The 14,773-nt window shown below is 38.4% G+C and overlaps 1 protein-coding gene across 1 annotated transcript in view; it reads left to right on the forward strand.

The window, feature by feature from the left end:
* CTNNA1 (catenin alpha 1) overlaps window positions 1–14,773 on the forward strand; it is a 195,783-nt gene that overhangs the window by 82,992 nt on the left and 98,018 nt on the right. Inside the window, exons 6-7 of the mRNA XM_059061247.2 lie at window positions 2,660–2,929; window positions 5,399–5,602. Of these exons, the coding sequence (XP_058917230.1) occupies window positions 2,660–2,929; window positions 5,399–5,602 (474 nt within the window). The remainder of the gene's footprint in view (window positions 1–2,659; window positions 2,930–5,398; window positions 5,603–14,773) is intronic.

Below are 14,773 nucleotides of genomic sequence, written 5' to 3' on the forward strand. Positions count from 1 at the left end.
AGTGGTCACGGAGTTCGATCCCTGGTTGGGGAACTAAGATTCTGTATGCTGGGCAGTGTGGCCAAAAAAAAAAAAAAAAAAAGTATCTATGGCTAAGTTTTATATTGCTAAGAGGGACATGAGAGGAAACTTTCACTTGAATTTCCAGGTCTTAGTTAGAAAGTGTTATGGATTGCTTAGAATTTAGCTTCTGTTTCTTGGTCACTGCATGTGATAGTTGGTTCAAATTATGTTGAAAGGGGTCATTTCCACTTTATGTTTTCTGTTTGTTTCTGAGTCTGTTTGAAATATAACTGGATTGGTCAAATTGGTGAATCATGAAGGCTAAAGTAGACCAAGGAACTCTATAATTTTCTAAGTAATCTATTACACTGCTTAATAGCTCACTTTTTTTCCACTAATCTGGGTTACTTATCAGGACTATATATCTTGAAGAGAATTCTTATGATTGATCATTATTATAGTAAATAGTGCTGCCTTGTGATAGTGTCTATTTTCCTATCTTAACAGAACCTAGTTTCTTTGTCCTACGGCAAAAGCAATTCTAAAGAGAGAAAATAGAACACCTTAGCAGTTAGGACAAACAATGGTAGCTGTCATTTTCATCATAGATTAAAATACATCCCCCGTACTTGTAAAAAGAAGTCTATCAAATATAGATTATGATGAGGGCAAGACATTTAGAAAATGCCACACAGAACATGTACACTAGCTGCTTACGCATAATGATGAGCCCTAGACCTTTGTCATAGTTTGAGTCTTGAAATGATCATTGACTCTCTAAATCCATGGGGTCCTATTTCTGAGTATTGAACCTGATGTAATCTTTGGAAAGGTAGGAGGTTATCATACCCGGCCAGGCAATGGCTTTAGGAAACTCAGATGTTGAATAGTAATTTTGGCACCTTTTATAACTTTAGGTGACCACAAGTGTCTTTGCTAACCTTTACAAGAGGCTGTACTGATATCTAGGTTATAGATACTTAGGAAGAATGCCAAAGTTGATGGCAAAACATTTTATAAAACAAAGGACATTATTAAGTGCTTAAAGGCAAATGCCTTCTTAGAAAACTTAAAAGTCCCTGAGGTTGTGGTGAGGGCAAGACATTTAGAAAATGCCATACAGAACACGTGCACCAGCTGTTTAAGCATAATGGTGAGCCTCAACCTCCTGTCATAGCTTGAGTCTTGAAATGATCACTGATTCTCAAAATCCACAGTGTCCTGTTTATGAATATTTAGCCTAATGTACGGTGCTACAGGGCATTTAGAGTGCTGTGTGCTATTGCTTGCAAATTCAGATTCCAAATGAGAAAAGAATTCTAGGAGGAAAAGTAAGCTGTCATATTATACAAGGTTTGAATAAAGATGCAAACCTAAAACATATAGTGAGATGAAGTTTCAGGAAAAGGGAGGAGGTTTGGTGTTCTAATGCTTAATTAGGAACTCATTTAGAAAGATGAGCCATTAAACAGCTGTCAGACTTTAAGTTGAGTAATTGACTTTGGCCTTTCTAAGTCAGTTTTCTCTTACTGTTTGCACATGTAATACTCATTTAAAAAACATTTAAATTTGTACTCTAGGATTCAGTTGGTGACATTAACATTGAAATTCTAGGATCACACGTAAAATAGAGTTGGAACAGTTGGTGGTCAGTTATGGTTATCACTTATATTTCTCTTGTGTGGTGGCAATCCACATTTACTGAAGACTTAGTTTTCGCTGAGTAGTTGCAGTAACGTAGGGGTACCAGAAATACCCCCTTTCCATCTTGCTTATTATTGGTATCACTTAATTGTCACTTAGCGTATTCACCCAGTTTATCAAGTAGATGCTGGTGGTTGAAACCATGTTAGGAACCTCAAATCCTTTAAACTCTGAATTATATTTATGGGGTAGAGGAAATTGAAAAAGGACAGTTTCACCTAAGACTACATGTCTATAGAGTATTACAGTGAAATACAAACCTTTTGGATTAAAGTCATGGAGTCCATGAGCCTCAGCTGTATGCCTTAATAATCCGGGTCCTAAGGTGGTCTTTGGGATGTGGGAGGGGAGATGTTCTGTACTTGGGAGAACAGCCTGCCACATCCTAACCTGGCTGGTTTGCATAGTTTGTGTACACTTGTGGTATCCCATCCCAAATTTCATTAAAATCTTTCAGTGAACTTTTGTAAGTTAATAAAAAAGAAATCCTCTTAATAAGTTTTACTGTGTTTAAATGTGTCTCTGATTTTTCTATTTTGGTTGGAATAGGTACATCCATCTTTATAAAGTTGTAATCAAGATGCTAGTCAGTTTTATGTTTTGTTTTTTATTTAGTGCTGTTCTAGATGCTTTACATGCATTGTTCCATTTAATCAAGACAATTGTAAGAGAGGTAATATTATTGCTCCTATTTTACAGAAGGTGAAACTGAGGATGGAGAGTTTAAATAGGATCATAATTGTAAAAATTAGAGCTGGAGATTCAAATTCAGGTCTCTGTGTTTTGGAAAAGTTTGAACTCTTACCTACTAAGCCATACTGCCTCCTTTGTGGTGAACTTTCAAGTCAGACTGTTAATGAAAATATTGTCTAATTAGTAGAAATTCTAACTTTTCAGAATTCACTGACAAATTTTTATGAGTAGAACCCATATTCTTGTTTTACTCTTGTAGGAACTGAAAGATATGGGCCATCGTGATCAGATGGCTGCAGCCAGAGGAATCCTGCAGAAAAACATTCCAATCCTCTATACTGCATCCCAGGCATGCCTACAGCACCCTGATGTCGCAGCCTATAAGGCCAACAGAGACCTGATATATAAGCAGCTGCAGCAGGCGGTCACAGGCATTTCTAATGCAGCCCAGGCTACTGCATCAGATGATGCCTCCCAGCACCAGGGTGGAGGAGGAGGAGAACTGGCATATGCCCTCAATAACTTTGATGTAAGTTATACTTGGAAGGAGACTACAGGCTCTTGACCATCCCTCAAAGTTAACAGATTTCTGGGGAAATGTGATCAAGGTTTCTCATGAAAGCTCAATTTCGACTTAGATTTGTAGTCTAAGTTGAAAGAAATTTTATGAACCATCTGTCTACTTGAACTTGACTTGGCCTAAAGCATTTATCTTTTCTTCCCCCTTCCCTTCCTCTTCCTCTTCCCCTTCCCTTCTCTTTTCTTTTTTAGTTTTAAACTTCTGAATCCTTTTATGCAACTTGTGTTTCCTATGAGGTCATTCTTTGGTGAAGATATGAATTTGGTTCATTTCAATCAAGACTTTAACCTTCTGGTAGATATGAAGCTATATAGGGAGATACAGAGGCAAAGTGCACTTAGGCTCTGCCCTCCAGGGGCTCACAGTCAGTGAGAGATACAGACACATCATAAGTGACTGCAGCAGAAGTGCTGTCATCTTAATCTGACTTGTCTGCCTAGATACACTTCTCTTCTCAGTGACTAAATAATAGACAAAATTTAATCAAGTGGAAGCAAATTTAGGATTAAAATACTTCCTTAGCATAATGCCATATAATTACCTTTTATAGATGATGCCCCAGATCTGTTCTGTGTATATATTCTGTGTACACACTATCCTATGTATCAACTTTAATCTTAATTTTTTGGGTGTGTTTTATGGTGTTAAATTCCTACCCACAATGCCTCATGGCTTCCAGTAGATGGCAGCAGTTTAAGATTTTTTTAAAGTGTTTTTTTGTTTGTTTGTTTGTTTAAACCAACTGTTATGTTATTTTTTTAAAAAATTAACATAAGGGAAAATTGCCTTCCAGGTGACCAGCATCCTTTCATTAGCAGGAGTGCTTTGAGGTATTGAATCAATGGAGTGCATTTTAACAGTTTTTTCTGGTCTTTATTTTTCTTTCCTTTGTCTCACCCCTTTACTTTGTCTTGGGTAAAGGCAGTGTTAAGCCTAAAGACCATGATGTTAGAACTGAATTTTTACCCTGGAGCCTTAAACATTAAATGACTTTATGGCAGACTCTTAAGATATATCTTAGAATTAACTGGCACTGTTGTTTTTCTTCTTCAAATTTGGCAGTATTAGGTACTGGCCTCATTCAAGGCAGTACAGATTACATTTTGCCCTAAGTTGAGTAATGTCTGTCAGAGATCACTTAACCTCTTAAGGCTACAGTGAAATTTAATTCATAAAATGACAGAGTTGGACTAAACGGTTACAGCTCTGTTGAAGTTCTATTACTCTATGTTAAAATTCTGTGACCATTCATTCTTCATTCCTGTTGGTCATTGTGAAGAAGATGTTGTGTATTCAGTTTTGACCAGAGAAATACTGCAGTAACTTAATCTGGTAAAAAAAATAATCAGCTAAAATGTAGGTTAATAATAAACCGAAGGAACTCTATGTTTAGTTTTGAAACTGACGGTTCTTTGGAAGGGAAAGAAGACGTGTACTTATTGGAAAAGGGCAAGCTTTTTTTAGAGAAAAAACTTGGCATTTAAACTGAGATCAATAAGAGCATAGTTCGTATAAAGAAAAATTAAAGGCAAAATATTTGTACAGACATTTATTGGTGTAAGGATAAATTGTATCAAGTAGAGAAGTTTGAGGAAGGCCAGTAGATCTTGTCCTGGGGGTGTGGATGTTTGACTTAGTACCTATAGCTTACTAGTGACCTGACCTCACTCATCAGTGGTAAAGCTGGATTTAAGTGGAGTCAGGGGACTGAAGGGAAGACAGAGGAAGGATTTATTCTTTTGTTGGCAACTGTATCTCAGAGAGTGGCTTTGTTGGGACACATTGCTGATAATCTCTTACAGAATACCTGGAGGTCTTTCAGCAAAGAAAGTCTCTAGTTTGGAATTAACAGGATAAATTTGAGACTGAATTGTTTATAAGATTTAATGAAATGTATAAGATGAAGAAAATTGAAATTGATTATAAACTCATTCCTTTCTGAAACTTTGGAGACAGAAGTCAGTGTTTTGTTTTTATTTATTTTTTGTGGTGAAACAGTTCTGCTAATGTCCTGTAGCAGTTTTATACTCTGTACATAGAAAAGAACAAGAGTGCTAATGTTTATTTTCCTTGTAATTCTCATTTGGTAACTTACTGCATAGGCTGACCTTTAGATGTTCAGATTAAGTAATGTGAACATGATTTTTATGCCGACATATTTCTGTTTGTTTGTGGTATCATACTTTATTCAGGCCCCATTCCGCTGGATAGTATTGCTTCCAGCGTCTTCTTTGAGAAGTAATCCACCATAGGCCAACTTGTGTGGGATGCCCCTTATCTGCCAAGAAGTAGAACTTTGTTTCAGGCATTGAAATTTTTATGTTATATATTGGTGTTCCTAATCAACACTTTCCTCACCTTCCTGAATATTGGAGGGAATAGAGATTACACTAGCATTCAATAATGCTTCCTTTGCAGAAACAAATCATTGTGGACCCCTTGAGCTTCAGCGAGGAGCGCTTTAGGCCTTCCCTGGAGGAGCGCCTGGAAAGCATCATTAGTGGGGCTGCCCTGATGGCTGATTCATCCTGCACACGTGATGACCGGCGTGAGAGAATCGTGGCAGAGTGTAACGCTGTCCGCCAGGCCTTGCAGGACCTGCTCTCGGAGTACATGGGCAATGTGAGTAAGAGGAATTTTCTATGGCAGATGTTGGATCTGAGGTGTTTTTCAGAACTTTTCTTTGAAGTAACAGGAGTTTTCCATAATAATTGTTCTGTCTTAACTATACATGTATACATGTCAAATATGTTTTAACTATATATGTCAAATATGTTTTTAGCTTCTTGACTCTTGGGTGGAGTAAAATTTTTCAAGGAATGGATAAATGGCTTTCTGTAGTGCCCCCTTTCTGCCCAACGTTTTGGTGTGAAAAATTTTAAACTTACAGAAATCATGTAATGAACACCCATCTCCCCTTTATCTAGATTCACCAATTAACATGTAAATACATGTGCGTGTTTGTGTGTATAAATATATGCATGTATATGTATATATACACATATACAGCCTTTTCTATTTTTATGAAACATTTGAAAGTAAGTTGCAGACATTGTATTGCTTTGCCTCTAAATATTTCAGTATGTGTCTACTAGGGATAGTAACTTTCAATACCCCTAAAATTCCATTATCACATGTAGGTGGCCATCTAATTTTTTGGGCAAAATGGAATGCTGAAAATATTCATAGTTGATGAAGTTATTTGAATGAGCCATGTGCAGTGCTATAAGAGTAAGTAATTGCCAAGTAGAGCTGTATTAGGTGAACTGAGTAGTGTTTTTGAATTTTTAAGGTTTGTGTTTAAAAACCAGTGCTGTGAAATTGGATACCTGACAACTTTTTTGCCATAGAAAATACTGTATCTGTTGATTTCTTTTCTGTATTGTTAATGTCTTCTTTTTTCCTTCCCTAATACTTCTTTCATTCCAGTTATTTAATGCTGGTTTAGGGTTAGTGTAGTTTAGACCTTGTACCCAGTATTTTACTGTGGCAAAGAAGGAATAAATTAAATAAAAATTATATAAAATCATTTTAAAGGGAAGAAGCACAATGCAAGTTAGTTCTCACTAGTGATTTTTCCCTATTTAATAGTTTTCACGAAAAGATCTTTGGTACTTTCTCATTTGTTCATTTGCCATACATCTTGTTTGTTCACTTATATTCTTATATAAGTGAAAATATAATGGCAAGTCATGATGGAATTCCTAGGGTGAAGATGAATGCATTCCTGTGTATATCTTGTTTTACTATATTGTAAAACGAGTGAAGCATATTGAATTTTTTTTAAGCCATTGCCCTGTTTTGATCGTATGCAGTCTACCTCAGAAAAATGAGATTAGAGGCTTAGTTAAATCAAATGGAAAAGCGGTTGATAAGTCACAGTGAAAATGTGGGACACATTTAAAAACCCATATATAAGCCTGAAAATCAGAAAATATAAAAAAATGAATAATTTGAAGACTGGCTCAGGGAAACAAAGACTCATGGCATGTATGTGAAGCAGTTACCTATTGTCGTGTGCTGAAGTGGTACGAAAGTGTTCAGTGCAGTTATGATTGGGAAACCACTTTAAAAACAGCCTTTGTGGGGAAGAGTATGTGATAAATCTGTTCTCATTCTTCCATACTAGAGTTTCCTAGCCAGTCTAAAAGATATTCCTTGAGTCTTGGGGTTGGTCAGATCTTGGACTAGTCGTCTCTGATCATGAGGTACCTCCTAGATTCTCCCCAGAATGCCAGACAAATAGTACTTTCTGTTTTGTGCCATGGATGTAATGGTGGGAGATACTCATTTATACTGAAGATATGGAGACCATAACAGCACTCTTACATAACATTTTAGTATATAAGTGAAAACTAGAACAGTGATTGATGTCAGGCTGAAAATTAAGGATTATGGTGGGGGTTTTGAAAGAAATTCTCTCAATATTCAGAAATATATTTTAGAAGATGATTTCTGAACACATTTCTCCTAAAGATAAAAATATTTAGTTTCCTTGAATTGACTCACATAACAGTGATCATGCTGTTTCCTGTCAAAAAGTGATGGAGTGAGGATAAAGGGGGAGGGCAATGAAGCACATTTGAAGAAAGCTTAGAATGCTAAAAGGGTCTGCAAGAAGCAGAATCAACTAGGGATAGATTTTTGCTTATTTATGAAGCATTCAAGAACATTTAGAACCTCCAGTGACAGTCAGAACTTAACCGGCAGTATCTTCCTGTCACTCAGTTCATATTGAGTATGTGTCATCTGCAGAGTAGTGTGCTGGGCACTGTGTAAGAGGAGGAATGAGGCACTGATCCCTCCCTTCTGAAACATACAGCAACAGAACATTTGTTGGGAGTGCCATCATAGGTACTACTAAAATACCATGGGGATTGCAAGGAGGATGAGATTATTTCTAGCTGGAAAACCTGAGGCAATTTATGGAGTATCTTTGTATTGAGTATCTTTGTATTGAGCTTTACCTTTATTTTAAAAAAATGATTCACTTTAAGTTTTGATTATTTCTTTTGAAAAATATTATATAAATAATTATGGTATGTGGAGAATTGAGACAGTCTGGATTAATTAAAACTTGTTCAGTACTTAGAACTTTGTTGACAGAGTGGTAAAATCCAGAAAGGTTCACATATTTTTACTTTTTTTCATTTCCTGGATTCTCTCAGTCATGTCATGATTTTTATAGATACATACTTTTAAAAAAATCGTGTAATTTCTTGAGCCTTCCTTCTTCATCCTGTGTTGCCACTTATCAAGTTACATTGGTGTTTCCTCTAAGGCAATGATTTTTTAAAAAAATTTAATAAAGTTTCATTTTCTAGAATGTACAGTTGGTGGGATAAGGCAATGATTCTTTTTTTTTTTTCCATTACGCGGGCCTCTCAATGCTGTGGCCTCTCCCGTTGCGGAGCATGGGCTCCGGACGCGCAGGCTCAGCAGCCACGGCTCACGGGGCCCAGCCGCTCCGTGGCACGTGGGATCCTTCCGGACCGGGGCACGAACCCGCGTCCCCTGCATCGGCAGGCAGATTCTCAACCACTGTGCCACCAGGGAAGCCCAAGGCAATGATTCTTAACTTTGGATGCAGATTAGAATCCCTGGGGGGCTTCCCTGATGGCGCAGTGGTTAAGAATCCGCTTGCCAATGCAGGGCACACAGGTTCAAGCCCTGGTCCGGGAAGATCCCACATGCCGCGGAGCAGCTAAGCCCGTGTGCCACAACTACTGAGCCTGTGCTCTAGAGCCCGTGTGCTGCAGCTACGAAAGCCCGCGCGCCTAGAGCCGGTGCTCTGCAACAAGAGAAGCCACTGCAATGAAAAGCCTGCTCTCCGCAATTAGAGAAAGCCCATATGCAGCAAAAAAAAAAAAAAAAAAAAGCTTTTTCTGAAAAAGGAACTTTTAGAAATCCTGATGTCTAGGTTGTACCCAAATTAAGTCAGAATCACCAAATTGAGTTCCAGGCATCAGTATTTTTAAAAGTTCCCCAGGAGATTCCAATGTGCAGTTAAGGTGGAGAAAGTGCTACAATGGTTTATTGCATTTGTCCTTTTCTGTCTCCACTGCTGTTGTCTTATTCCAGGCTGTATTCACTTTCTCCACTTCCAGTTTGTTTGGCCTGCTCAGGCCAGTCTTGAGCTCATGCCTTCAGTAGGACATTGTTCATTGTGTTATTGAAATTCCCTTCCTACTTGTTTAAACCTAACCTGCCCTTCCTTCAAGGCCCACATTTCCCCCCCCCATCTCTTTGCTGAAGGCCATTTCAGACTACACTGTTCTGCATTATTTCTTTGTAGCTTGAAGTTTTGCACTCAATTGTTTACTTCCTTGAATCATTGCTCAATTGTATTTCCTATATCCATGTAATTTCTGCAACTAGCTTTTGAAAGATGGGAACTATTTAAAAAATATTCTTTCAGGGTCTAGTATAATGGTAGTAGAGATACTCAATAGGTGCTTGCTTAATGAACTCACGCTGACTTGGGAGAATGGATAAAGTGAACAGTTTGGGATATTCATGGTACTAGGGATATATTAGTGGAAAAAACAAAGATCCTTGCCCTTATTGACCTTACATTTTGGAGGGTTATGGGGGAGGAGGCCATGGGTGATTTACCCTTACTTCTTTAGCTCTTCTGGTATACAGATGACATTTTTGGAAAAAATTAATACTCTGAAATAAACAGTGAATGGAAGTGATCATAGGGTGAGGGCCAAACTCCCTTTTGGGTTTTTTTTTTTTTTTTTGTGGTAGGCGGGCCTCTCACTGTTGTGGTCTCTCCCTTTGCGGAGCACAGGCTCCGGACGCGCAGGCTCAGCAGCCATGGCTCACGGGCCCAGCCGCTCCGCGGCATGTGGGATCTTCCCGGACCGGGGCATGAACCCGTGTCTCCTGCATCGGCAGGCGGATTCTCAACCACTGCGCCACCAGGGAAGCCCCAAACTCGCTTTTAAAGGCTCCAAGGGCCAGGAGTCCAGCAGCCTTAATGCTTCTACTTGCATTGTAGTTTGAAGAGCTAGAGATAGATAGTCTTAGATCTATCACTAACTTACTGTATGATGCTCTAAGAGATACTGATGTTAAGGGTAGTGCATTTGACCCCTACTTACTTAAACATTATGGAAATGCTTCAGATGCCTGACAGCAGAGGGTTTTTGACCATTCAGTGCATCTTTGTTTCACAATTGACTTCCAGGTTTCCTTGAAATGAAATGTAGTTATTGTGGTTATGTTTAATTTGTTCTTGCTCTATCAGCCTAAGGTTACTCTATGAGGATTCTAGAGAAAGAAAAACAGCTTGGATGGGTTTAAAAGTGAATGGATTGGACTTTCCTGGCGGTCCAGTGGTTAAGACCCCGCGCTTCTACTTCAGGGGGTGCAGGTTCAATCCCTGGTTGGGGAAGTTCCGCGTGTTGCAGGGTGCGGCCAAAAAAAAAAAGTGAATGGATTGAAATTAAAGTGAAATGTAGGGCTTCCCTGGTGGCGCAGTGGTTGAGAGTCCGCCTGCCGATGCAGGGGACGCGGGTTCGTGCCCCGGTCCGGGAAGATCCCACATGCCGCGGAGCGGCTGGGTCCGTGAGCCATGGCCTCTGAGCCTGCGCGTCCGGAGCCTGTGCTCCGCAACGGGAGGGGTCACAGCAGTGAGAGGCCCGCGTAGCGCAAAAAAAAAAAAAAAAAAAAAAAAGTGAAATGTAATTGAATTTGAAAAAAGTTATTGCCACTTTACTTTTTTGTTGTTGAAAATCATACATGTGCATTAAATTATTGACCCACCATTACTATTAACATTTAGGTATATGTATTTCCAGTTTGTCCCCGTTCTTGTATGCAGAGTGTTTTTAAATTTTAAAATAGTTTTAACCCTCTTAATGTTCTCCACATAGACATAAAATATTCGTATAACATTCAAACCATTAGGTTAATGGTGCAACAACATGGGTGGACCTGGAGGACATTATGCTAAGTGAAATAAGCCAGACACAGAGGACAAATCCTGTATGATCCACTTCCATGAGGTTCCTAGGGTTGTCAAATTCATAGAGACAGAAAGGAGAATGGGGGTGCCAGGCGCTGGGGGAGATGGGAATGTGGAGTTACTGTTTAATGGGGACAGAATTTCAGTTTGAGAAAGTGAAAAGTTCTGGAGACAGATGTGCAGATGGTTGCACAATAATGTGAATGTTCTTGAGACCTATGAGCTATATGCTTAATATTGGTTAAGATGGTAAATGTTATGTTATATGATAAACATAGTAAAAAAATAACAAACAAAATTAAAAACCAAACAATTAGGTTAATGGGTTAAAACAAACTACTAGTTTAATGGGTTCAACTTTCTGTTTCTTAAACGTGTAGTTGACTTAGGAGCCCAGTTCTGTGTTATAATGCTGTTTGAAGATAGTATTTCAATACCAGTGAAAAGTCTCCTTCTGAAGAGCCCTGTACTTGGTACAGCTGAATTCTTTCTTTCACACTCTTCATCCTGCTAAGGGATATGCTGATCCTTAATGTGGTCCTTTCTCCCTTTGTTAGGGCATGTGCTTTGAGTTTTTCCCAGTACTGCAGTAGAATTTATTGGGACCAAACTTATTTGTCTCTTTTATCACACTCACATTCCCCTCAAAAAACAAATGAACAAAACTCTCCACTCTAACCCCCCTGCCCCCAACCCCAATCTGAAAACTCTTAACACAGTATCTGAAACATAAATGACCCTCGGTCTTTGAAATGAATTCCATTTGGTTTTGACCTGAGCAATCTTGTCCAGCAGTTCATGGTCATATGCCAACTGACTAGAATTAGAATTGATAATTGGTGAGAAGAAACACATGCCTTGGGCTTGAGTAGCTTTAGCTCTGTTCCATCCAGTGTGGTAGCCAGTAGGCATATGTGGCTATTGAGCACTTAATAGGTGACAGGTCCAATTTGAGATGTGCCGTGAGTGTAAACTGTATACCAGATTTCCAAGACTTACTGCACGGAAAAAGCTGTAAATATCTCAGTAATCTCTCATAATATTTTGGATATATTGGGTTAAATAAAATCTGTTCTTAATTTTTACGTGTTTCTTTTTACTTATGGCTACTAGAAAATTTTAAATTATATATGTAGTTTTTGTTTCTTGCTTGTATTATATTTCTCTTGGATAATTCTGACTACTGGGTAACCAACCAGCTAAGGTGAGTAGATAAGAGTTAAGCATCAACTCTTTCCTTTTTTAAAAAATTAATTAATTTATTTATTGAGCTAGCTGTGCTGGGTCTTAGTTGTGGCACGCGGGATCTCCATTGCCGCATGTGGGATCTTTAGTTGTGGTATGTGGGATCTAGTTCCCCGACCAGGGATCGAACCCTGGCCCCCTGCATTGAGAGCACAGAGTCTTAGCCACTGAACCACCAGGGAAGTCCCAACTTCTTCCTCCAGTGTCCAGAATGGTAACTTACATTGTAGCTATTGTAGCTTGTATTTTTTATACCTTAAACTAGTTTTAGGCAGAAGAAAATTGGTACAGCTTAGGACCAGGTGAGGATGATGTTGCTTAAGGTTAAATTTTGTCTTTGTTCTTGCCCAGAAACGTTGGAGGTTGTAGGATCCTAAAAGAATAATGAAGTAACTGGACATTTTTTGTATTGGACTGGGCCTATATTTGAGGGGTTTGATTATGTTAGCATATCAGGTATAAAATTTTTATCTGATTTAGATAATAGTTAGATATGGAATATATGAATAAGGTGCGGTTAATGTTCACTCTCAAAGATATATTGTTATTGCAGTGAGGGGAAGCACTTAATCTAGATGCTAATCTCTGCTCAGTTTTGCAAATGCTTTCCTGGAACCACTTTAGCAGAGCCAAAGCTTCCAAGCCTTTGAAGGACTCCTTCGAAGAGCTTGTTAACTGCATTATTTTGTGGCTGCATTTTCTTATTTTCAAAATTAGAATAGGTTAATTTTTTTCTGATTATAAAGTTCTCTGTTCATTATATATCACCATTTTCCGTATATCGCATTGCAGAGTTCATTCTGTCTATGTGTGTATGTACACATTTATCTGTTCTTTTCTTACTGTTTCTTCTTTTTTTTGACAACAGAAATAAGGATTGTCTTTACTATTATACTGCTTACCATATACTAGCCATTGTGCTTAGAGACATACATTATTATTACCTGTTTGACTTCCATAATAACCCTATTGAATTGTTACTTGCTCAGAAATACTCAGTCATATAGCTGAGATTTGAACTCAGATCCCTGTGACCTGAAAATTTGAATGCTTACTACTTTTATCATAGTGGATCTTTGTAAGTCAGCAAATAACGATTTTACATCATCATCTTTAATAATCATGGTGTTTTTCACTGTATAGCTTTATAAATGAAATTTATTACTGAAATTTATTAATGAAGTTAAATACTTCACACTAAATAAGGTAAACCCAGCTCTGGTATAGCTGCTTAAAGTGAGCTGAACAAGAAAAGAAAGCTTTTTCAGAGTATTCTCCCAAGCTAGACTCTCTGGAGTTACTTGAGTGTCATAGATGTTTCAGCTGGCTCTGTGATGTGCAGCTGCAGGGCCTGAGTTTTGTTATATGATATGCTATGATTTTCATCTTTGTGTGAGCCCTTGGGTTTCCTGCAGTAGACTCTTGCCTCTATTGCTAGTCCATAGTTCTGTAGCTGTATGATTTTATTGATTTGTTAGTGTAAGCTTTTCAGTAAGCTGCCTAGTATATTTGGAGAATTTAGGTATAAATAGATGTTTCATTGAATGCAGAATTCGAGCATGTTTAGGACTTAGTCCTCTTGACATTAGCATTTATTTAATTTGGAAAGCTTCTTTGTCAAAAATTGTGTGATTTCTTGTGGTGTGAGATGAGAGGTTTAAGAGAACTTCTTAAGTCTGAGGAGGACATCTCACCCTAGTTATATTTTATGTTGCTTTTTAAGAGGCCTGAGGTACTTCCTATATATGCCACTCTGGCATTATGGATTGAAGTATTTAACAGGCAAGTTCCTAACCTTTTATATATAGAAAGATGCATGTTTATATATTAGATAAAATGGCGCTGGCTTAATGGAACAATAGTAGAGCGGTCTCTTGAAATCAGGATGATGGGGCAGACCCAGAAGCCTGCCCAGTGTCAGGCTGCAGATGCATCAGGTTTTAGCCTACAGGACACTGCTGTTAGACTGTCCTTGGTATTAATTTATGCTTTTTACATGTCATGCGAGCTTGAAGAGCTTTTATATCTAAAAAATGTGTCTAAATTAAACGGTAGTAATAACCTCTAAATATATCAGAATATTAGTAATTATCACTGGGTGGTGGGATAATAGGCAATATAAATTTTCTTCTGTAGTTCTTCCCACATCCCCCCACCCCGGCCCGTATACGGGCCTCTCACTGTTGTGGCCTCTCCAGCCATGGCTCTCGGGTCTAGCCGCTCTGTGGCATGTGGGATCTTCCCGGACCGGGGCACGAACCCGTGTCCCCTGCATCGGCAGGCGGACTCTCAACCACTGCGCCACTGGGGAAGCCCCCTCCCACGTTTTTGACAATGTTTCTTATGGTCATTATGACACAAAAGTTTAGAAATAAACTTAGACCCTTAGTTTTATGTGTCATGGATTTTTAGGTTTTGTTCATAATCATATACTGTGCTTATTTCCAAAGTACTATTAATATGAGAACACTGAAGGTTTTTCACGTTAATACAGTGATTCGTCTTTTTGAGGTAATGATTTATTCAGGACTAGTTTGAAGTGGTGAGTTGTCTGCGAGGGTTTTTTGTTTACT

Source organism: Kogia breviceps, chromosome 4, assembly GCF_026419965.1.
Source record: "Kogia breviceps isolate mKogBre1 chromosome 4, mKogBre1 haplotype 1, whole genome shotgun sequence".
In the NCBI taxonomy this organism is placed as follows: Eukaryota; Metazoa; Chordata; class Mammalia; order Artiodactyla; family Physeteridae; genus Kogia; species Kogia breviceps.